Source organism: Mustela lutreola, chromosome 11 (assembly GCF_030435805.1).
Source record: "Mustela lutreola isolate mMusLut2 chromosome 11, mMusLut2.pri, whole genome shotgun sequence".
NCBI classification, from domain to species: Eukaryota; Metazoa; Chordata; class Mammalia; order Carnivora; family Mustelidae; genus Mustela; species Mustela lutreola.
Genome location: NC_081300.1, coordinates 70,070,237 through 70,085,533, shown reverse-complemented (window position 1 = coordinate 70,085,533; position 15,297 = coordinate 70,070,237). Strand labels below are relative to the sequence as shown.

Genomic DNA, 15,297 nt, shown 5'->3' with positions numbered 1-15,297 from the left:
AGGAAGGGCCCCACCCCCACTTTGGTCCCGGTGGCTGCGGACTTGGGGCGAGAGATAAGTGATCCCCCGCTGGGAGAAAGGGGAACCTAGGGCGAAGAGGAGAAGGAGCCCGCGGCGGACTAGGGGCGAGCGCTCAGGGACCGGCGGCGGGAAGGGGCGGGCGGGGTAGGGGGGGAAGAGCGCAGAGGGGGCGGGCAGGCTGCGGGCGGGAGGGCGGGGGAGGCGGGGAGCGCAGCCAGCGCTGCACAGAGCGAGCTAGCGAGCGAGCGAGAAGGGGAGGCAGCGAGAGCCGGAGCGGCGGGCCGGGCGGCCGCGCCGGCGAGCGGACTAGCGGGCGGTGAGCAGCGCGGAGCGCGCGGGGCACCGAGGAGCGGGCGCGGCGGGCGCAGCGCGCGGCGGCCCGAGCGGAGAGGCCCGAGCGGCGCCGCCCCCGTCGCCCCTGCGGGGCCCCCGCCGGGAGCCCGAGGAGGGAGGGGGGCGGCATGGACCGGCGGCCCGGGGCGCGGGGGCGCTAGGCCCCCGGAGGGGCGCCCCTAGTCTAGCCACCGCTGGTGCCGCCGGGCCGCCCTCCGCAGCCGCGCGCCCCGCCCGCTCCAGCCGCCCCCCGGGCCGCCGCCGGCCCATGAGCCCCGACCTCAAAGTTTGCGGCGGGCGGGCGGGCGCGGAGCCTCCAAGATGCCGTTCCACCCGGTGACGGCGGCGTTGATGTACCGGGGCATCTACACCGTGCCCAATCTGCTGTCGGAGCAGCGCCCCGTGGACATCCCTGAGGACGAACTGGAGGGTGAGTGCCCCGCCGGGACCCCTGACCGCCGGCCCTCCTACCTGTGCGCCCAGGTGAAGCGCGGACTAGGGGCGCAGGGGGCGGGGGGCCGTCCGCAGGTGCCGGCTGCCAGGTGGACGCTCCAGAGAGCAGCTGCGCGGGGAGGCAGGACCAACTCGCACCTCTGGGTGCCGCGGTGGGGGTAGCCAAGGCTGAGGGGCGGCCCAGCCCCTACCCGCATGGTCCCCCGCGCTGCGGAAACTTGCCGAGCCCCGCAGCGGGGTCACGGGGCCGCGCAGTCCGCGGTGACGGTGCGGCAACGCGACGGTCTGGGTGGGGGTCCAAGCTGCGCCCCCAGCGAGGGCCCGGCCGGAGCACCCGCATCCTGATCCCCTCCGCGGCGCCCGCCCGCGGCTCTGCGCTCGAATTGACATTCCGCTCGTGTCGCTTTTCAAATCCAATCTGCTAGGGCAGCCGGAGAAGGGGGAGAGGGCGACTGCCCTGCTCTTGCCGCCTGCGGGGCTGTCCCCAGTCCCTCCTGCAGCCTTGGCCCCCTCCCCACAACCCTGCGGGGACCCCCAGCCCAGAGCGCTGGGAGGGTGGCCCAGGAGGTGGTGGCGACAACAAGTGGCCAGATTGGGCGGCTTGGTCTCGATAACCAAGCCTGGAAGGGAAAGGCAGAGGATGGGACCCAAATCTGTTTCCCCCAGTAGTCCCTCTGCCTTTCAGCATGAAGAGGGACCTTAGGCAAGGGGCTGGGCAGGATGAGAGCAGAGGTCAGGGGCTGGGGTCCTTGGACGGAAGATTCTGCAGAGCTGTGAGAACCCTGGGGCCTGCAAGCTCTTTCCCTCCTGGGATGGGGGCAGGTTCTCAGGCCTTCCATCCCCCAGACCTCTTAGGGCCCCATGTGGAGTGGAGTGGGGGTTTGAGGCTGATAGTCTTGGGCCCCTGGGATCTACTTTTCTGCTGTTTCGTGAGGGGCTGAGATCTCCAGAGGCCGGGCCTCTCTTCAGTTATCTTGGGGCCAAGGGTTTCTGCGATCTGGAGCTCATCAGGGATTGGGGGGTGCAGCTGAGACACCAGTGCAGTCAGGGATGATGACGGGAACACAGGGGAAGTCATGTAGAGGGGTCTTCCCTCATCCCCCAGCCCTGGAGAGGGTAGATCTTGGGGGAGTCAGACTGGGTGAAGGGAAGATCAAGAGGGAGAAGGTAGCTACCCTTCCCCCAACATATACACCCTGTACCATAGACTATGAGCCACCTGCTCCTCTCAAGTCCCCTGAAAGTCCCCAGAGGCTGGCAGAGCCACGGAGACAGGGTCTGGTGTCTGAATCAGGCAGAACAGAGAGATGAGTGCTGCTGCCTTGAATCCCAAAGTCCAAGTGTCTGCCTTGTCTGTCCAATGCCTGGGACAAGGAGGAGGTGCAATGAGGACCAAGAGGGCAGGGGATGGGGCACAGCCATCTCTTCTCCACCATTGTCTCCTCCTGCCCTAGGTCACCCCGTGACCTGCCAGTGTCTCCCTCCAGGGGCCCTCTGTCCCTTCCTCCTGGCCACTTGGGCAGGGGACAACACTCTCCCCCCCAAAACCCACGCAGCTTCCGCCTCATTCCCTATCTTTGCTCCCAGCACCCCACTCTGACGCTGGTAGCCCGGCTATGGGCCTGGCTGGGTCTCTCCTCTCTTGTTCTCCCAGCCCTGGGGTGCAGACCTGAGAAGCTGAGAAGAGGCTGGGATAGAGGGGTGAGCAGGCACAGGGAGGGCAGTGCAGGGGTGAGGAGGCCGCAGGCTCCACTTGGGCTGCCTGGCGGGCACACTGGCAGAAACCCAGCAGTGTTAGTCACCAGCCACACCAAACGCACTCCCTGCTTCTCTCCTCTTCCTCTCTCCTGGGCCCTGAGGAGCAGAGGGACCGTGGCACAGGGGCATCTGAAGGGCAGGGCCCTCCTTGGGGTGACCAGGAGGGGGTCGGGGAACAAGCAGGTGCCTGGGTGACCCCAGCCCATCTCCTAGCCTGCGGGCAGCTGTAGATGAGGGCAAGAAGTCCTCCATGGCTGACCCCCCCTTCTTGCCTGTGGGCGTTCCAAAAGCCCTCCTGGGGGACCAAGTCTCTGCAGGCCCCGGTGGTCCTTGAGTGCCGGGGCTGGATGGAAAAGGTGGCAGACCCCCGTCCCCCTGCCGCCCAGTGCCTGGGTAAGACCAGGACCTTTGCGGAAAGGACACCCACCAGTGGGGGACCCACACGTGCAGAGAAGAGGAAGCCCAGCAGCTTGGGATGAAATGCTGCAGACATTATGTGCCTGCCGCAGAAATCCAGGGGGCGGTTAGTCTGAGGGGGAGAGGGACAAGGGAGGTGGAGAGCGCAAGGGGTGGATGAGGGCTTTCCAGCCAGGCAGGCCTGGGTTCGAATCTCTGTACCGTCCGCTTGCAGAGTGACCTTGGACTATCACTTGGCCTTTCTCCCCTCGGTGTCTCCATCTGTGAAAGGGGCTTGGCATCGTCCCTCCCCAGGGCTGCTGGTGGCAGACGACACAATGGAGGCTCTTATCGAAGGGACTGGTATGCAGCAGGGGCTTGCTGACCCCGATGCTGCCGCAGGGGTGGCCAAGTAGGGGGGTTCTTGCAGGAGTAAGATCCTGGAGTGTGGAGAGATTGGTGAAGCTCTTGAGTTAAGAACCCAGGATGGACGGGGGGACAGGGCAGGAAGGCTGCCTCCGCGAAAGGCTGGGTAGAAGAGTCCTTGAAGGTCTGGCAAAGGCACCTGGGGACCTGTGGCCTTAGGGAGCCGTGGGTGGCAGTTGGCAGGGTAGACGCGGCTGGGCAAAGCTGGCCCGGAGCCTGTCTGACCCTGGAGAAGGAGAGACACAGGCTTTCCAGCTTCTCCCTGTATCTCACACCCCGTCTCATCCCTGCCATGACACACACACCCAGCCAAGCCTCCCAGGGTCTGCGGGAGCATGGAGGCTGGCCCAGGGGCATCAGCGGACTTGAGCACCTGAGGGTAGGAGTGCAGTGGCTGCAAGTCCTAGGCCAGCCCTTTCTGGCCAGAGAGAAGAGGAAGGAGACAGACAGACAGGCAGACAGTCACCAGGGCAGGGTTCTGAGGTTGGCACTTGGCCTGCTCAGTCAGACAGTGGAGCCCACACTGAGAGTGGCCAAATAGGGCATTCGGAGTATGGGGGTGGGGGTGGGGGAGCCCCTGACCTGACCGTTTTCCCTGCAAGCCCAACAGCCTCTTCTGCGTAGATTCAGGGCCGCCAAAGTGGTGGGGCGTGGGGCCAATGCCGCGGAGAATGGCAGCTGCGGCAGAGGACAGGCGCTGCCCCCCCATTCACGAGTGACCTCCAGCGTGTGCACCCCGTCTCTGGCCTCCAGCTTCCTGATGGAGGGCTGATGTGCCTTGAGGCCTGTCAGGCTGCCTCAGGGTCTATCACCAAGATTCCCCTGCCCTCTACTGTCTCCTGTCCAGTCCCGTGCATTTCCTCAGATCTTCCAGAAGAGGACCAGGGGCTCCAACTGAAGTGGCCATGGGCTCTGAGGGCCACACCCGGCTCTGGGGGCCACACCTGGCCAGGGTGGGAGGGACAGCCTCGACCCCAGCTCCTTGCAGGGGAGGGGGCCAGCATCTGTGGCAGTCCCACTGTGAGTCAAGGGTTTTGCCATACCCACCACAAATTTCCCAGTGGGTCTCTACCAAGGAGGAAACTGAGGGACCCGGAAAGATGGGGTGCTTGACTCTGGGTTCCTCCTTCCAAAACCAGCCCCTCACCCAGAAATCTGGGGATGTACCCTCAGCCCAGGTCTCAGCTTGATTCCTCTCTTCTGTGGTGGCCAACACTTACTCTTACTAGGACTGTTAGTGAACTAGGAGTACCCGGGCTCCGAATGATGACCTCACACTGGGTATTGCATGCACTTCTGCCCAGATCTTTTCTGTCTGTGCTGCAGAAGGGTAGGCTCCCCAAATCAGTCATTCATTCATTCACTCACTAGTTCGGTGACGTTTATGCTTGACAGACAGGCACTGTTCCCATCATGGGGCCCCAGCGGCAGCCTTCATAGTTCATTCATAGTCCAGTGTGGTCCATGCAAGGGCAGGGCAGGGTCTGTGGGCGCCCAGAAGCAGGTTGAACTCAGCTGGGGTGCAGGGAGGACACCAGGAAGGTGATGCTGTTTATGCCAGGAACCTGAGAGGTATCCAAGTTTGCCATGGTTTGGGGAAGAACTTCCAAGTGAAAGGAGTTCCCTGTTCAAAGGCCTGGACGTGGAACCCTCCTGGTGCTCACCAGGGCTGAAAAGGCCCCTCGGGCTAGAGTTCAGGACACCTGAGCTGGGAGAGCCTGGGACTGGGTCAGGGTGGTAGAAGTGGTGGACGGTGTGTCTTGTTGCTCTGTTGGTGCCTTAGTCTGTACCTGGAGACCCTTAAGCCATAGGACCCCATTAGCCACCTTCATGACAGCCGGGGCCCCCCTTAGAGATCTCTGGTGGTGGGGAGCTTACCATCTTGTCAGTGGCCTGGGAGAATGGTAGGTGGGAGTTGGCTTGGAGTTCCAAGTCTGGGATTTATAGAAACCCCTGGGCCTGTGGCCCAGATCTCCTATCCCAGTTGCTTTCCGGCCTAGGGGGCCCCTGGTCAGACCAGATTCTCTGGCCCAGCCTAGGATGGGTGGGTATGGTCCAGAGTCAGAGGATCTGGGGGTCCGCTTGGCTACAGCCCACCGTCTCTGTCTTGGCCTGCGTGCCATCTGGTCTAACCTCCAGGCCTTGGGTGCAGACACCAGGTAGGAGGAGCTGGATGAGATTTTGGGCCCTTGACCCAAGCTTCCTTGCCCCAGCCCCTAGTCTGTGATGGGGCCAGTGGGATTAGGGCCCCCATAGCACAGGATTCCACAGTCTGTTTTAGGGGTTCATAGTCCCTTTAGGCCAGGCCTGGGCCAGCCTGATTCCTGCTCTCACCAGAAATTGCCTTGACCCCAAACTGATCCCAGTCTGGCTGCTTTGCCTCTCTGTGCCTCAGTTTCCAGGTCTGCAGTGTGGACCATTTTCATCTGTCTCTGCTTCCAAATACACCCACACTCACACCCAGAGACAGGATTCTGTCTGCTGAATCCCAGCCAGGGGACAGCTTAGGCAAAGGCCAAGAGGCTGGCAGGTGAACAAGGATGCTGGAGCAGGCGGTGTGAGTGGGGTGAGGTTCCCGTCTTGGCCAAAGAAAAATGCTCTTGAGGGCTCTTCCTGGGCTGAGTGGCCACGAAGGGATAGCAGGTAGAACTAAGGTGAGCAGGGAGAGGTTAGGACCCTTCAACAGCTCCTGGACATGCTTGGTAAAACCCCTTGTTGTACCCACATCACTACTGGGCATTCTACTGTGGGTGGGACTGGTCCCAGCTCACTCACTGCTCCCAGCCCAGTGCATTGTTCTCTGTTCCTGTCACCCAGATCCTCAGGTCTCTGTCTCCCTTTCTGTACGATGCAGGGGACGATCTCCACATCTGAGCAGGCCTGGGCTGGCTGGGGCCCCTCCATCCAGCCTCCACCTTCCCCCTAACCTCGGGCTGGGGAGGCAGTCTCTGCACGGAACTGTCAGCCTGACTCTGAGCGGGGAGCTGATGGCTGCCTCATGGGGCATCCTTAAGGAGTGCTGGCTGGAGTTTCCAAGCCGAGCCCAGGGGAGGAAGCATGCGATAAGGATGAGGGGGAGTGGGTGATGGAAGGAATGAGGGGTGGACAGGGAAGTCTTTGGCCCCTCACAGAGTGGCCACTGCAGCCAGGCCCCAGGAGCCCGCTCTGGGGGCGGGACTCATGCTTACCCGCCACACGGGGTCGTCGTGAGCACGCCCTAGGAGACTGTGGGAGCCTGGCTGGAAGAAGAAGGATGCCCCCACCCCCCATCCCCAGGGTGATCCTGGCCGTGCTGCAGGCTTGGGCATACCTTTGCCGCCTGACTCGGCTGGCCCTGAGCTCCAGGAAGGCAGTGCTATGGTGGACACTCGGGCCACCACCTGCCACTTGTCTCTGACAAGACCTGCAGGCTCCCTGGTGGATTCTTAGAGCCGGGCTCAGGCTGCAGGTTTGGGGATGCCGGTGGCTTAGGGAAGGGGTGTTGGGGACAGAGGCGAGGTCCCAACCTGCTCTGCTCCCCCCACAGAGATCCGTGAGGCCTTCAAAGTCTTTGACCGCGATGGCAATGGCTTCATCTCCAAGCAGGAGCTGGGCACGGCCATGCGCTCCCTGGGCTACATGCCCAATGAGGTGGAGCTGGAAGTTATCATCCAGAGGCTGGACATGGATGGTGAGCACCAACCCCTGCCTCCGTCTCCTCACCCCTCACCTGGGCCTCTGAGGCCGAGCCCACCCTCCAGGTACCCCCAAGCCCATGGCGGTAGGCAGCCAGATCTGGCCTCATTTCGCAGCCTGGAGAATAGACACTAGAGTGCGATGGCCCCAGCCACACCCACACACGGAGGTTTAGAGACTCTGCCTCTCTAGCTCTGCATTCTGAGCAATTTTTTTTTTTTAATTTTTTTTAAAGATTTTATTTATTTATTTGAGAGAGAGACAGTGAGAGAGAACATGAGTGAGGAGAAGGTCAGAGGGAGAAGCAGACTCCCCATGGAGCTGGGAGCCCGATGTGGGACTCGATCCCGGGACTCCAGGATCATGACCTGAGCCGAAGGCAGTCGTCCAACCAACTGAGCCACCCAGGCACCCCCGCAATTTGTTTTTTTTAAGATAGTATTTTTAAGTCATTTCTACGCCCAATGTGGGGCTCAAACTTGCAACCTCGAGACCAAGAGTTGCTTACTGTACGGACTGAGCCAGCCAGGTGCCTCCCAAGCAATTTTTTTAAAGCACAGAGAAGTAGAAAGGCTATACTAAGTACCCCAGGTCCCATCACCCCAAATAAAATATCATTTAGTCGTATTTGCCACCCGGCATTTTATTAAGGAAAACCTAGTAAAAAAGGCTGGTAATATCCAGTCTCCTCTTCTTGTCCCCCCCACCCCCACCATGGGCCTCCATCCCTGCCTTCCCTCCACCCACAGAGCAGGTGGTGGTCTGTGCAGTTTGTGCCCTGAGTTTCAGTTCCTGTCTGTGGGGTGAGGATGTCAGGCCCCACACCTGCTGGGAAGCCACGTTTCTGAGTAAAATGCAAGGCTCTCCCATGTGCTCGGGCCCATCTGCTGCACCCCATCTCCACTTTGCAATCACCATATTTGGTTTTAGTCCCTGAAAATAACTCAAGGCTCAGAGGAGGTGGGACCTGCCCAAGGTACCCTGTGACCTGAGGTGGCCCAGAACCCAGCCTGGTTGTCAGCTGGCCCATTGATTGGACCTGTGCCTGCCCTAGGTGATGGCCAAGTGGACTTTGAGGAGTTTGTGACCCTCCTGGGACCCAAGCTTTCCACCTCGGGGATCCCAGAGAAGTTCCATGGCACTGACTTTGACACTGTCTTCTGGAAGGTAAGTGTTGTCTGGTTGGGACTTAGGGTTGTACACACTGTGGAGGGCTGTACAGGGTCAGTGAATGGCCAGGGCATCTGTCCCCTGGAGGTCTTATCTTCCAGAGGGCCAGGGGCCAGCCCGGGGAGGCTGGTGTGGTCAAGGACTCAAGGAATGGAGCGAGTAGTTTCCAGTCCTCCAGAATCCAGAGGCCTGTCACTGGGCTTGTGTGGCAACAGGGTGCTGGGTGGCAGCCGTGGTGGTGGCAGTGGCCAGAGCACTGTGTCTCCTCCCCAACCCAAGTGCGACATGCAGAAGCTGACCGTGGATGAGCTGAAGCGGCTGCTGTACGACACCTTCTGTGAGCACCTGTCCATGAAGGACATTGAGAACATCATCATGACGGAGGAGGAAAGTCACCTGGGCACCGCTGAGGAGTGCCCTGTGGATGTGGAGAGTGAGTGACTGGCCCCCAGACCTCCCCCAACCTAGGGGCAGGCCAACTGCTGGGGGCAGGGGGAGGAGGAGGCCCCGGGGATTGCAGGGAATGGCTGGGGGCCTCCTTGCCCGCCCCACGCCTTGTGTCCCTGTGGGACAAGCCCACGTGCCGGCAGTGCAGGCGGCTCCTGATTCCCCGCTTCGCTGTCCCTGTCTGTCTCTCTCTGGTGCTCCCTGGCGGGTGGCCACAGCCTGCTCCAACCAGCAGATCCGCCAGACGTGTGTGCGCAAGAGCCTGATCTGCGCCTTCGCCATCGCCTTCATCATCAGCGTCATGCTCATCGCGGCCAACCAGGTGCTGCGCAGCGGCATGAAGTAGGCACACGCGGTGCGTGGGGCCCACTCCACACTCCCCACCGCCTGCGGTCCTCTCCTGCACTCGGCTTCCCTGGGCCACCGCCACGTGTACTTCGGGGCCCGAACGTCCAGCAACCCTACCCCTCCTGACCTGAGGGCCCTTGCATGGTCCCGTGGCCTGGCTGCGGAGGGCCTGGTGGTGGTTCCAAGGTGGCCCCCGGCCCCGCCTGCACCTGCCCATGCCTGTATGTAGCACTCACTCTCCCTTCCACTGTCCAGGGGCTCCTGGGAAATCTAGGAGGCATCTGCACAGGGTCCGCTAGCTGATATGGTCACTTAGACAGGAAGTAGCAGCACCCTGTGCCTGGGGCCACAAAGCCAACCTGACCCTTCCCTGAGATTTGTCCAGGGCCTTGGGCCTGGTGGAGATGGGAGCAGGAGGCTTCCTCCTGGAGAGGGGGTAAGGCTGGGGTCTCCTGGGCCCTATTCCCTGGCCAAACCTGAGAAGTCCCCTGGCCTTCTCTAGGGTCCCTTTCTTTGACCCTCCTTAGACTCAAACCCAGCCTTCCTCCAGGCACCCACTGCGGGCAGAGCATTTGCCCATTTCACAGATGAGCAGCCTGAGGCCCAGAGGGCCCCCAGATACGGTGCCCACTTCAACAGGAATTTTTCAGAAAGGGCAAAAGCTCCCAGCAGATGGGGCATCTGAGATGGCCCAGAAGTCTCTGCATCCTCTGAGCCCCACCGGCCTGAGGGCCACACTGCCCACCACCACCCAGCACAGAATCTAGAACTGGCGTGCAGTGAGGCAGGAGGCAGACCAGGGGCCTAGAGGCTCCATATTGCCGAAGAGCCTGTGCGACCGCCCCACCAGCCCAGGGCCTCCTCCAGGCAGAAGCCTTGGGGGAGGGCCCAGTGTCACTGCTGGGCCAAGGGGCTGGTGTAGCCCAGCACTGTGGGTGCCAAGAAACTCAACGAGGCCACTCCCCCAAGTCCAGGGCCTGTCCTCCTGGGTCCCCCAACCTCTCTACACAGGCCAGAGACACAGCTCCCACCGCGCCCCAGTTCTGCCATCTCACGTTCAGGCACCAGCTCAGTATGGGCAGATGTGGGGACTGGAGACAGCGGACGGAGTCCCTGAGCTCTTCTCCCAGATCTGGAGCCCCCTTACACCCGGGTGACCTTCCCAGCCACACTGGCAAACCCTCTGCCCAGCCATGCTGAGCCCCCGCCGGCCCTCCCAGGAGAAGGGCAAAAGCGCTCCACATCCAGCAGAGAACCTCATCTCAACCCCAGTCCTGCCTGTCCTCGGACCAGGGGCTTGGGGAACAGAGCTGACGGCGCTGGCCAAGGACGAAACACACCACCATGGTGACAGACTTTCTTTATAAACACCCAGAAGGAAGTTTTCTCATCCATCTTCTCAGGATGTCCCATGAGGGCAGGAGGTGTAACTGCCTAGAGCAAAGCTAGGACTGGGGCTAGGACCGATGGCTTCAGGAGGCAGCGGGCGGGGCCCCCGTGTCCCCAGGAGGAGCCCTTATCTGTATCGTGACTGACACCAAAGCTGACCGGAGGGGTATCAGGTGGGGATGAGAGGCTCAGCCCCACTGGACGCTGGGCTGCAGGGGCCACCCCCCGGATGGGGGTGCCCGCAGGGATGGAGGCAGCTCCTGGACTGGCGGCCAGCCTATGGGGTACTGGAAGATGGTGGTTCTCATGGGTTCGGCCCTAGAGAGGAGGAGAAAGTCAGAAAATGAGAATGGGGCCCAGCCCCGGCCCAGGCTGGGCCACCTCCTCTGAGTACCCCCTCTCCCCACCACCCCAGCTATGGTCAGCTGCTTGAGTGACCTTTCTGGAAGGTGGAGCCTCAAACACATGCAGACCCTTCGAGCCAGCAATCTCACCTCCAGGAATGAGCCCAGATGGAACAGCAGGGCTGTGGGGAGAGACTGGCTACAGAAAAAAACCTGTGTCCACCTGTGGGGGACTGATTAAACACACCTGCACGACCACAGCAGCGAATACTAAGCAGCCCGAGTAATGGAGAAGGCAGCCTTGTATGCACTGATACGGAAAGGTGTCATGATGTACTGTGTGAGTAGAGAGAAAAAGCAGCTTATAAAATAATGTATATAGCATGATACTATTTTTGTTTAAAGATATATAACATATATAAATGCATAAAAAAAAACTCTGGAAGACAAAGCAAAATGTTAACAGTGGTTCTATCTGCGTGGTGTAGTTATGGGTGATTTTTTTTTACTTCCTTTATACTTTTCAAGAAAAGTTTTACAAGCATGCAAGCCTTGGAAATCAGAAAAAATATTGTCTAAACTTTTTTTTTAAAAGCCTTATTTCTCATGCAGCTCACTCTCCTTCCCCTGGAGCGGCCACCTGGGAACCCAGGGCCTATGTGGAACATCTGCCCTGGGTGCCCAGCCAGGGGCTGCCTGTCCTCAGGGAGCAGACTGAGGTGCAAAGGCAGTCCCTGGCCCCTGCCCCCCGCCCCCTAGCTCCACATTCCAATGCTTCTGGACTTAATCCCCACCCAGTGGGCTGTTGCAGGGCCTCCAGGCCCCTCACAGGCTACGGAGCACTTTGAACTCACTGGAGAGCTCATGTCTCCCCTGTGGGACTGGAGCTCTCATGTGGAAGAGACCAGGAGGCTAGGGGTGGTGTCCGCTGGTCCCCCAGGAGCCGGAGCCAGGCCTGGCACAGAGAGGCCACCCAGTGAATTTCTGCTGATGACGAGGAGTCTCGCTAAGTGCCCTTACTGACTAGGCACTGCCTTGGGCCAGACACCAAGGTCTAGAGAAACCTCAAGCACCTTCATAGAACCCCATTTGATAGATGAGGCAAATGAGGGGTGAAGAGTCAGTCACACAGAGTCAGGGATTGGGGGATTAGGGGCTAACGGGCAACGTGAATGTGTGCTCCAGACACTGCCCCCAGGCCGCAGGCCCAGCTCTCAGTGGAGGCTGGGATCCAGACACCAGCCCTCTGCCAAGGGGGAAAGTCCTGGGCCTCTGAGAGGTTTGGAGAGGCCTCAGGCCTCCAATGCAGAGGTGGTGGCTGGGGTCAGGAGCCCTGGGGGTTTGCCTTGCCGCCACCACTGCCCCCCAGCCTGACACTCTTGGGGCCTGACAGGCAGGAGGGAGCCCACTCGAGGACTTCAAGCGGCCTCCTGGTACAAGAGGCCAGGGAAATCCCCTCCTTAGCTGCTCGCTGCCTGCTGGAGAGTCCGGGAAGCAGCTCCCAGCGTGATTTATGGCACTGAGGAGACTTCATAAACTCCGCCAGCTGCAGAGAAGGGTGGGAGTAGGGGAGCTCCGCCGTTGCTGGAAGGGAGAGCCCCAGCTGCCAGCCAACCCCGGGCTTCCCGCAGGGTTAAAGTGACTGCAATTCTCTGCAGAGAGGGTGTGATCCTGGCGAACCCCTTCCTGTGAGCCCCAGATCCTTCTCTAGAAGATGGGGCCGATTCCTGGGCAGCTGGGGCCTCCCACCAACATAAGGGCAGCCCCTTCATGGGCTCAGACATGGACACATTCTCAGGGCCCCTGAGCTCTTGGAGCATACCCCTCCTGTCCCACACAGAGTGCACGGGACACGGGTACACAAGGCCAACTGTGGCCTCTCTCGTGGCCGGTGTGCCCTCGGTGCAAGGACAGGAGCAGCTCTTTTGCTTTTCCCCAGTCACGGTTCTGAGCCGAAGAAAAGAGTCTTAGGGAAGCGCCTGGGCTGGAACAGAGGTGCCAGTCCGGAGAGAGGTGCAAAAGGGGAGATTAAGAGGGATAATGTCACAATCTGAAGAGCCAACAATGGAAAACAGGGACAAGCACTGGCCTTGCCAGGGGATTAGTCCACGTCTGAGGCCAGCCTCTCCCTCTTGCCACTGTCTGCTCTGGGCAGATCCCTCAGGATCAATGGGCCAAGAAGGATGGTGCAATGTGCCAGGCTGGGGGCTCACAGGGCCTCTATTTCTCCCTTTTACAAGAAGGGTTGGCCTGGTACACCTCGAAGCCGTGGCTCAGGCCATGGGGTTGGAGACCTCAGGTGCAGGAGGCCCCATGAGGACCGGGCAGCCATCTTCGCCCTGTACCTCAGGGGAGGAAACACACCCAGAGAAGAGGAGCCACCAGACCGGTCCCCAGAAGGGGTCCAAAGCACCAACACCCAGGGAATAGTCCTCGAGGCCAGGGACCCTGCTCCCCTACATGCTCAGAAGCAGTCAACATGGCCTGAGCCAGTGCCAAGCCTGAACGGCAACAATGTGAGCTCGGCGCTGAGAGGAGGGCGTCTTAGCTAAAGCCTGAAGGATGAGTCTGCTTTGCCAGGCAGAGGTGGGGAAGCAGTTCCAGGCAGACAGAGTAGTGTACCGGTGCTGCACCAAACCAGAAATGCCCACCACATCCAAGAAGCCGCCAGCATCCCGAGGGACTGACAGAAGCCAGATGGGAGAGGTGAGGAGACTGCATGCGCTTGGGCTTCCCTGGGGTCAAGCTGGGTGGCAGAGTGCAGAGTCCCTGAGGTAGAGGAAGCCCAGGAGGGTTGACGAAGGGGTCGGGGCCAGGTCAAGGCCTCGGAGTATTTTAGAAGCGGGCTGGGGCTGTTCTGTGGAGGACAGTCAGGAGGGGCAGAGTGCAGGTGGGAGACCGGGAGGGACTGCTGCGTCTGTGGGGGAAGCTGGGGTACATGAAGGGCACAGAGGGAACGGTCTCTGTGGGGCTGCTTCCAGGGTAAGAGACTCAGGGACCAGGACAAAGCAGCCTGGGGACTTGAATCCACCTCCCCTGACCCAGCAGGGGCCCTGCCACAAGTGGACGGGCAGAGCCCAATACCCATGGGCTGCAGACTAAAGGGCTCTCCTTCCTGAGACCGCCCTATGGGAGAGGGCTTGAGGAACACCGAAGCAGTGACGGCCAAGGTAATAAATGGTCACCTCCCTTTCAGCAACGTTTTTCTTGAGTCCAGAGAGGCCTGTTCTGCCCCAACAGCAATCCATTCTGCCTCTGAGCCCTTGGGAGGCAGGTGGAAAGGTACACAGGCGCAGAGGACAAAGGGTTGCCGAGAAAAACAGGTCCTCTGGAAGGGGCCAGCTCAGGTGCCCAGGTGTGTGAGGGGCACAAAGGACAGGCCTGACACTCCCTAGAGCTTAGGGTGGTCCCCAGTTGCAGGCCCCACCCCAGAAATAGCTACTGCTCTCCCAGCTGGGAGACTGCTGCTGCCACGACTACTCCAGACCTCCAGCTTGGCGGGAGCCCTTGGTGACAGAGGTAGCCTAGGGTCTAGACCAAACAGGGGCTTCAGCTCTTTCTCAAGAGACAGTTCAGTGCTGCTGAAGATAGCGGGTGTGAGACCAGGACGTTCACACTCTCCTGGAGGGGTTGAGATCCCTCAGCCACAAACCAGGGGCAACGATCCCCTTAAATGCCCAGGGCCAAGGGCCAGGCACACCATGGCACCCAGCACCCCTAATTATCAATGCTCACCACCTCTACCTGAGACTCTGGGCCTGTCATTCAGCCTCAGTTTCTCCACCTCATCCCCCAGTCCTGAGTCTCATGGTCATAAGCATCCTGCACTGGATAGCACTGGGACACATCTGTCCCTAGGTGGGGAATTCTGGTCACCCGTCTCTACCCACTCCTACACTTGGGCCAGCCCAGGGACTGGGTCTTCCTGAGCCCTTGTGAAAAGCTCCGGAGGTACCCAGGCTTTCAGAGCTCACTCCCAACAGAATACACACCAAGTCAGAGCAGGGAGACGAGTGGGGAACACAGTTGAGACCCACAGGTAGCCAGGTCCAAGCAGGAGGAGAGTGGGGAAGGCCTTAGAACTCTCTGGATGTCTCCTACCAGCCCCAGCCCTCTGACACACAGCTGATGGGGCCTGGGGCTCGAGACATGGATCCCTGGACAAGTCCCAAAGGAGCACTCCCCTGACCCAAATCACAACCACCTCAGACAGAATCAAAAGGGATGGACATCATACTCTAACATATGTGTCTGTACTGTATTGTTTAAGGTAAGGGGACAAAACGACGCAGATCTAAAACAGCTAAGAAACAACTAAAAGTTGGGGTGCCTGGGTGGCTCAGTTAGTTGAGGACCTGACTCTTGATTTTGGCTCAGACAGTTATTTCAGTGTTGTGAGATTGAGCCCTGCATCAGGCTCCATGCAAGGTGCAGAGCCTGCTTAAGATTCTCCCTCTCTCTGCTGTGCCCCATCATACTTGCAACTCACGCTCTCTCAAACAAAAAACAAAAAACCCAACAACTAAAGGTTAATCTT

General features: G+C 60.2%; 2 protein-coding genes across 2 annotated transcripts in view; one reads left to right on the top strand and one right to left on the bottom strand.

The window, feature by feature from the left end:
• Positions 1-228: 228 nt before the first annotated feature.
• Positions 229-10,232, top strand: CABP7 (calcium binding protein 7). The gene is made up of 5 exons (XM_059139636.1): positions 229-784; positions 6,914-7,057; positions 8,117-8,229; positions 8,512-8,665; positions 8,898-10,232. Exons 1-5 carry the CDS (start codon positions 676-678, stop codon positions 9,023-9,025), a joined length of 648 nt encoding a protein of 215 aa, XP_058995619.1. The 5' UTR covers positions 229-675; the 3' UTR covers positions 9,026-10,232.
• A 138-nt stretch (positions 10,233-10,370) lies between these two features.
• Positions 10,371-15,297, bottom strand: part of ZMAT5 (zinc finger matrin-type 5) — a 28,632-nt gene continuing 23,705 nt past the window's right edge. The window contains exon 6 of the mRNA XM_059139637.1: positions 10,371-10,734. Within this exon, the coding sequence (XP_058995620.1) occupies positions 10,605-10,734 (130 nt within the window). The 3' untranslated portion in view covers positions 10,371-10,604. The remainder of the gene's footprint in view (positions 10,735-15,297) is intronic.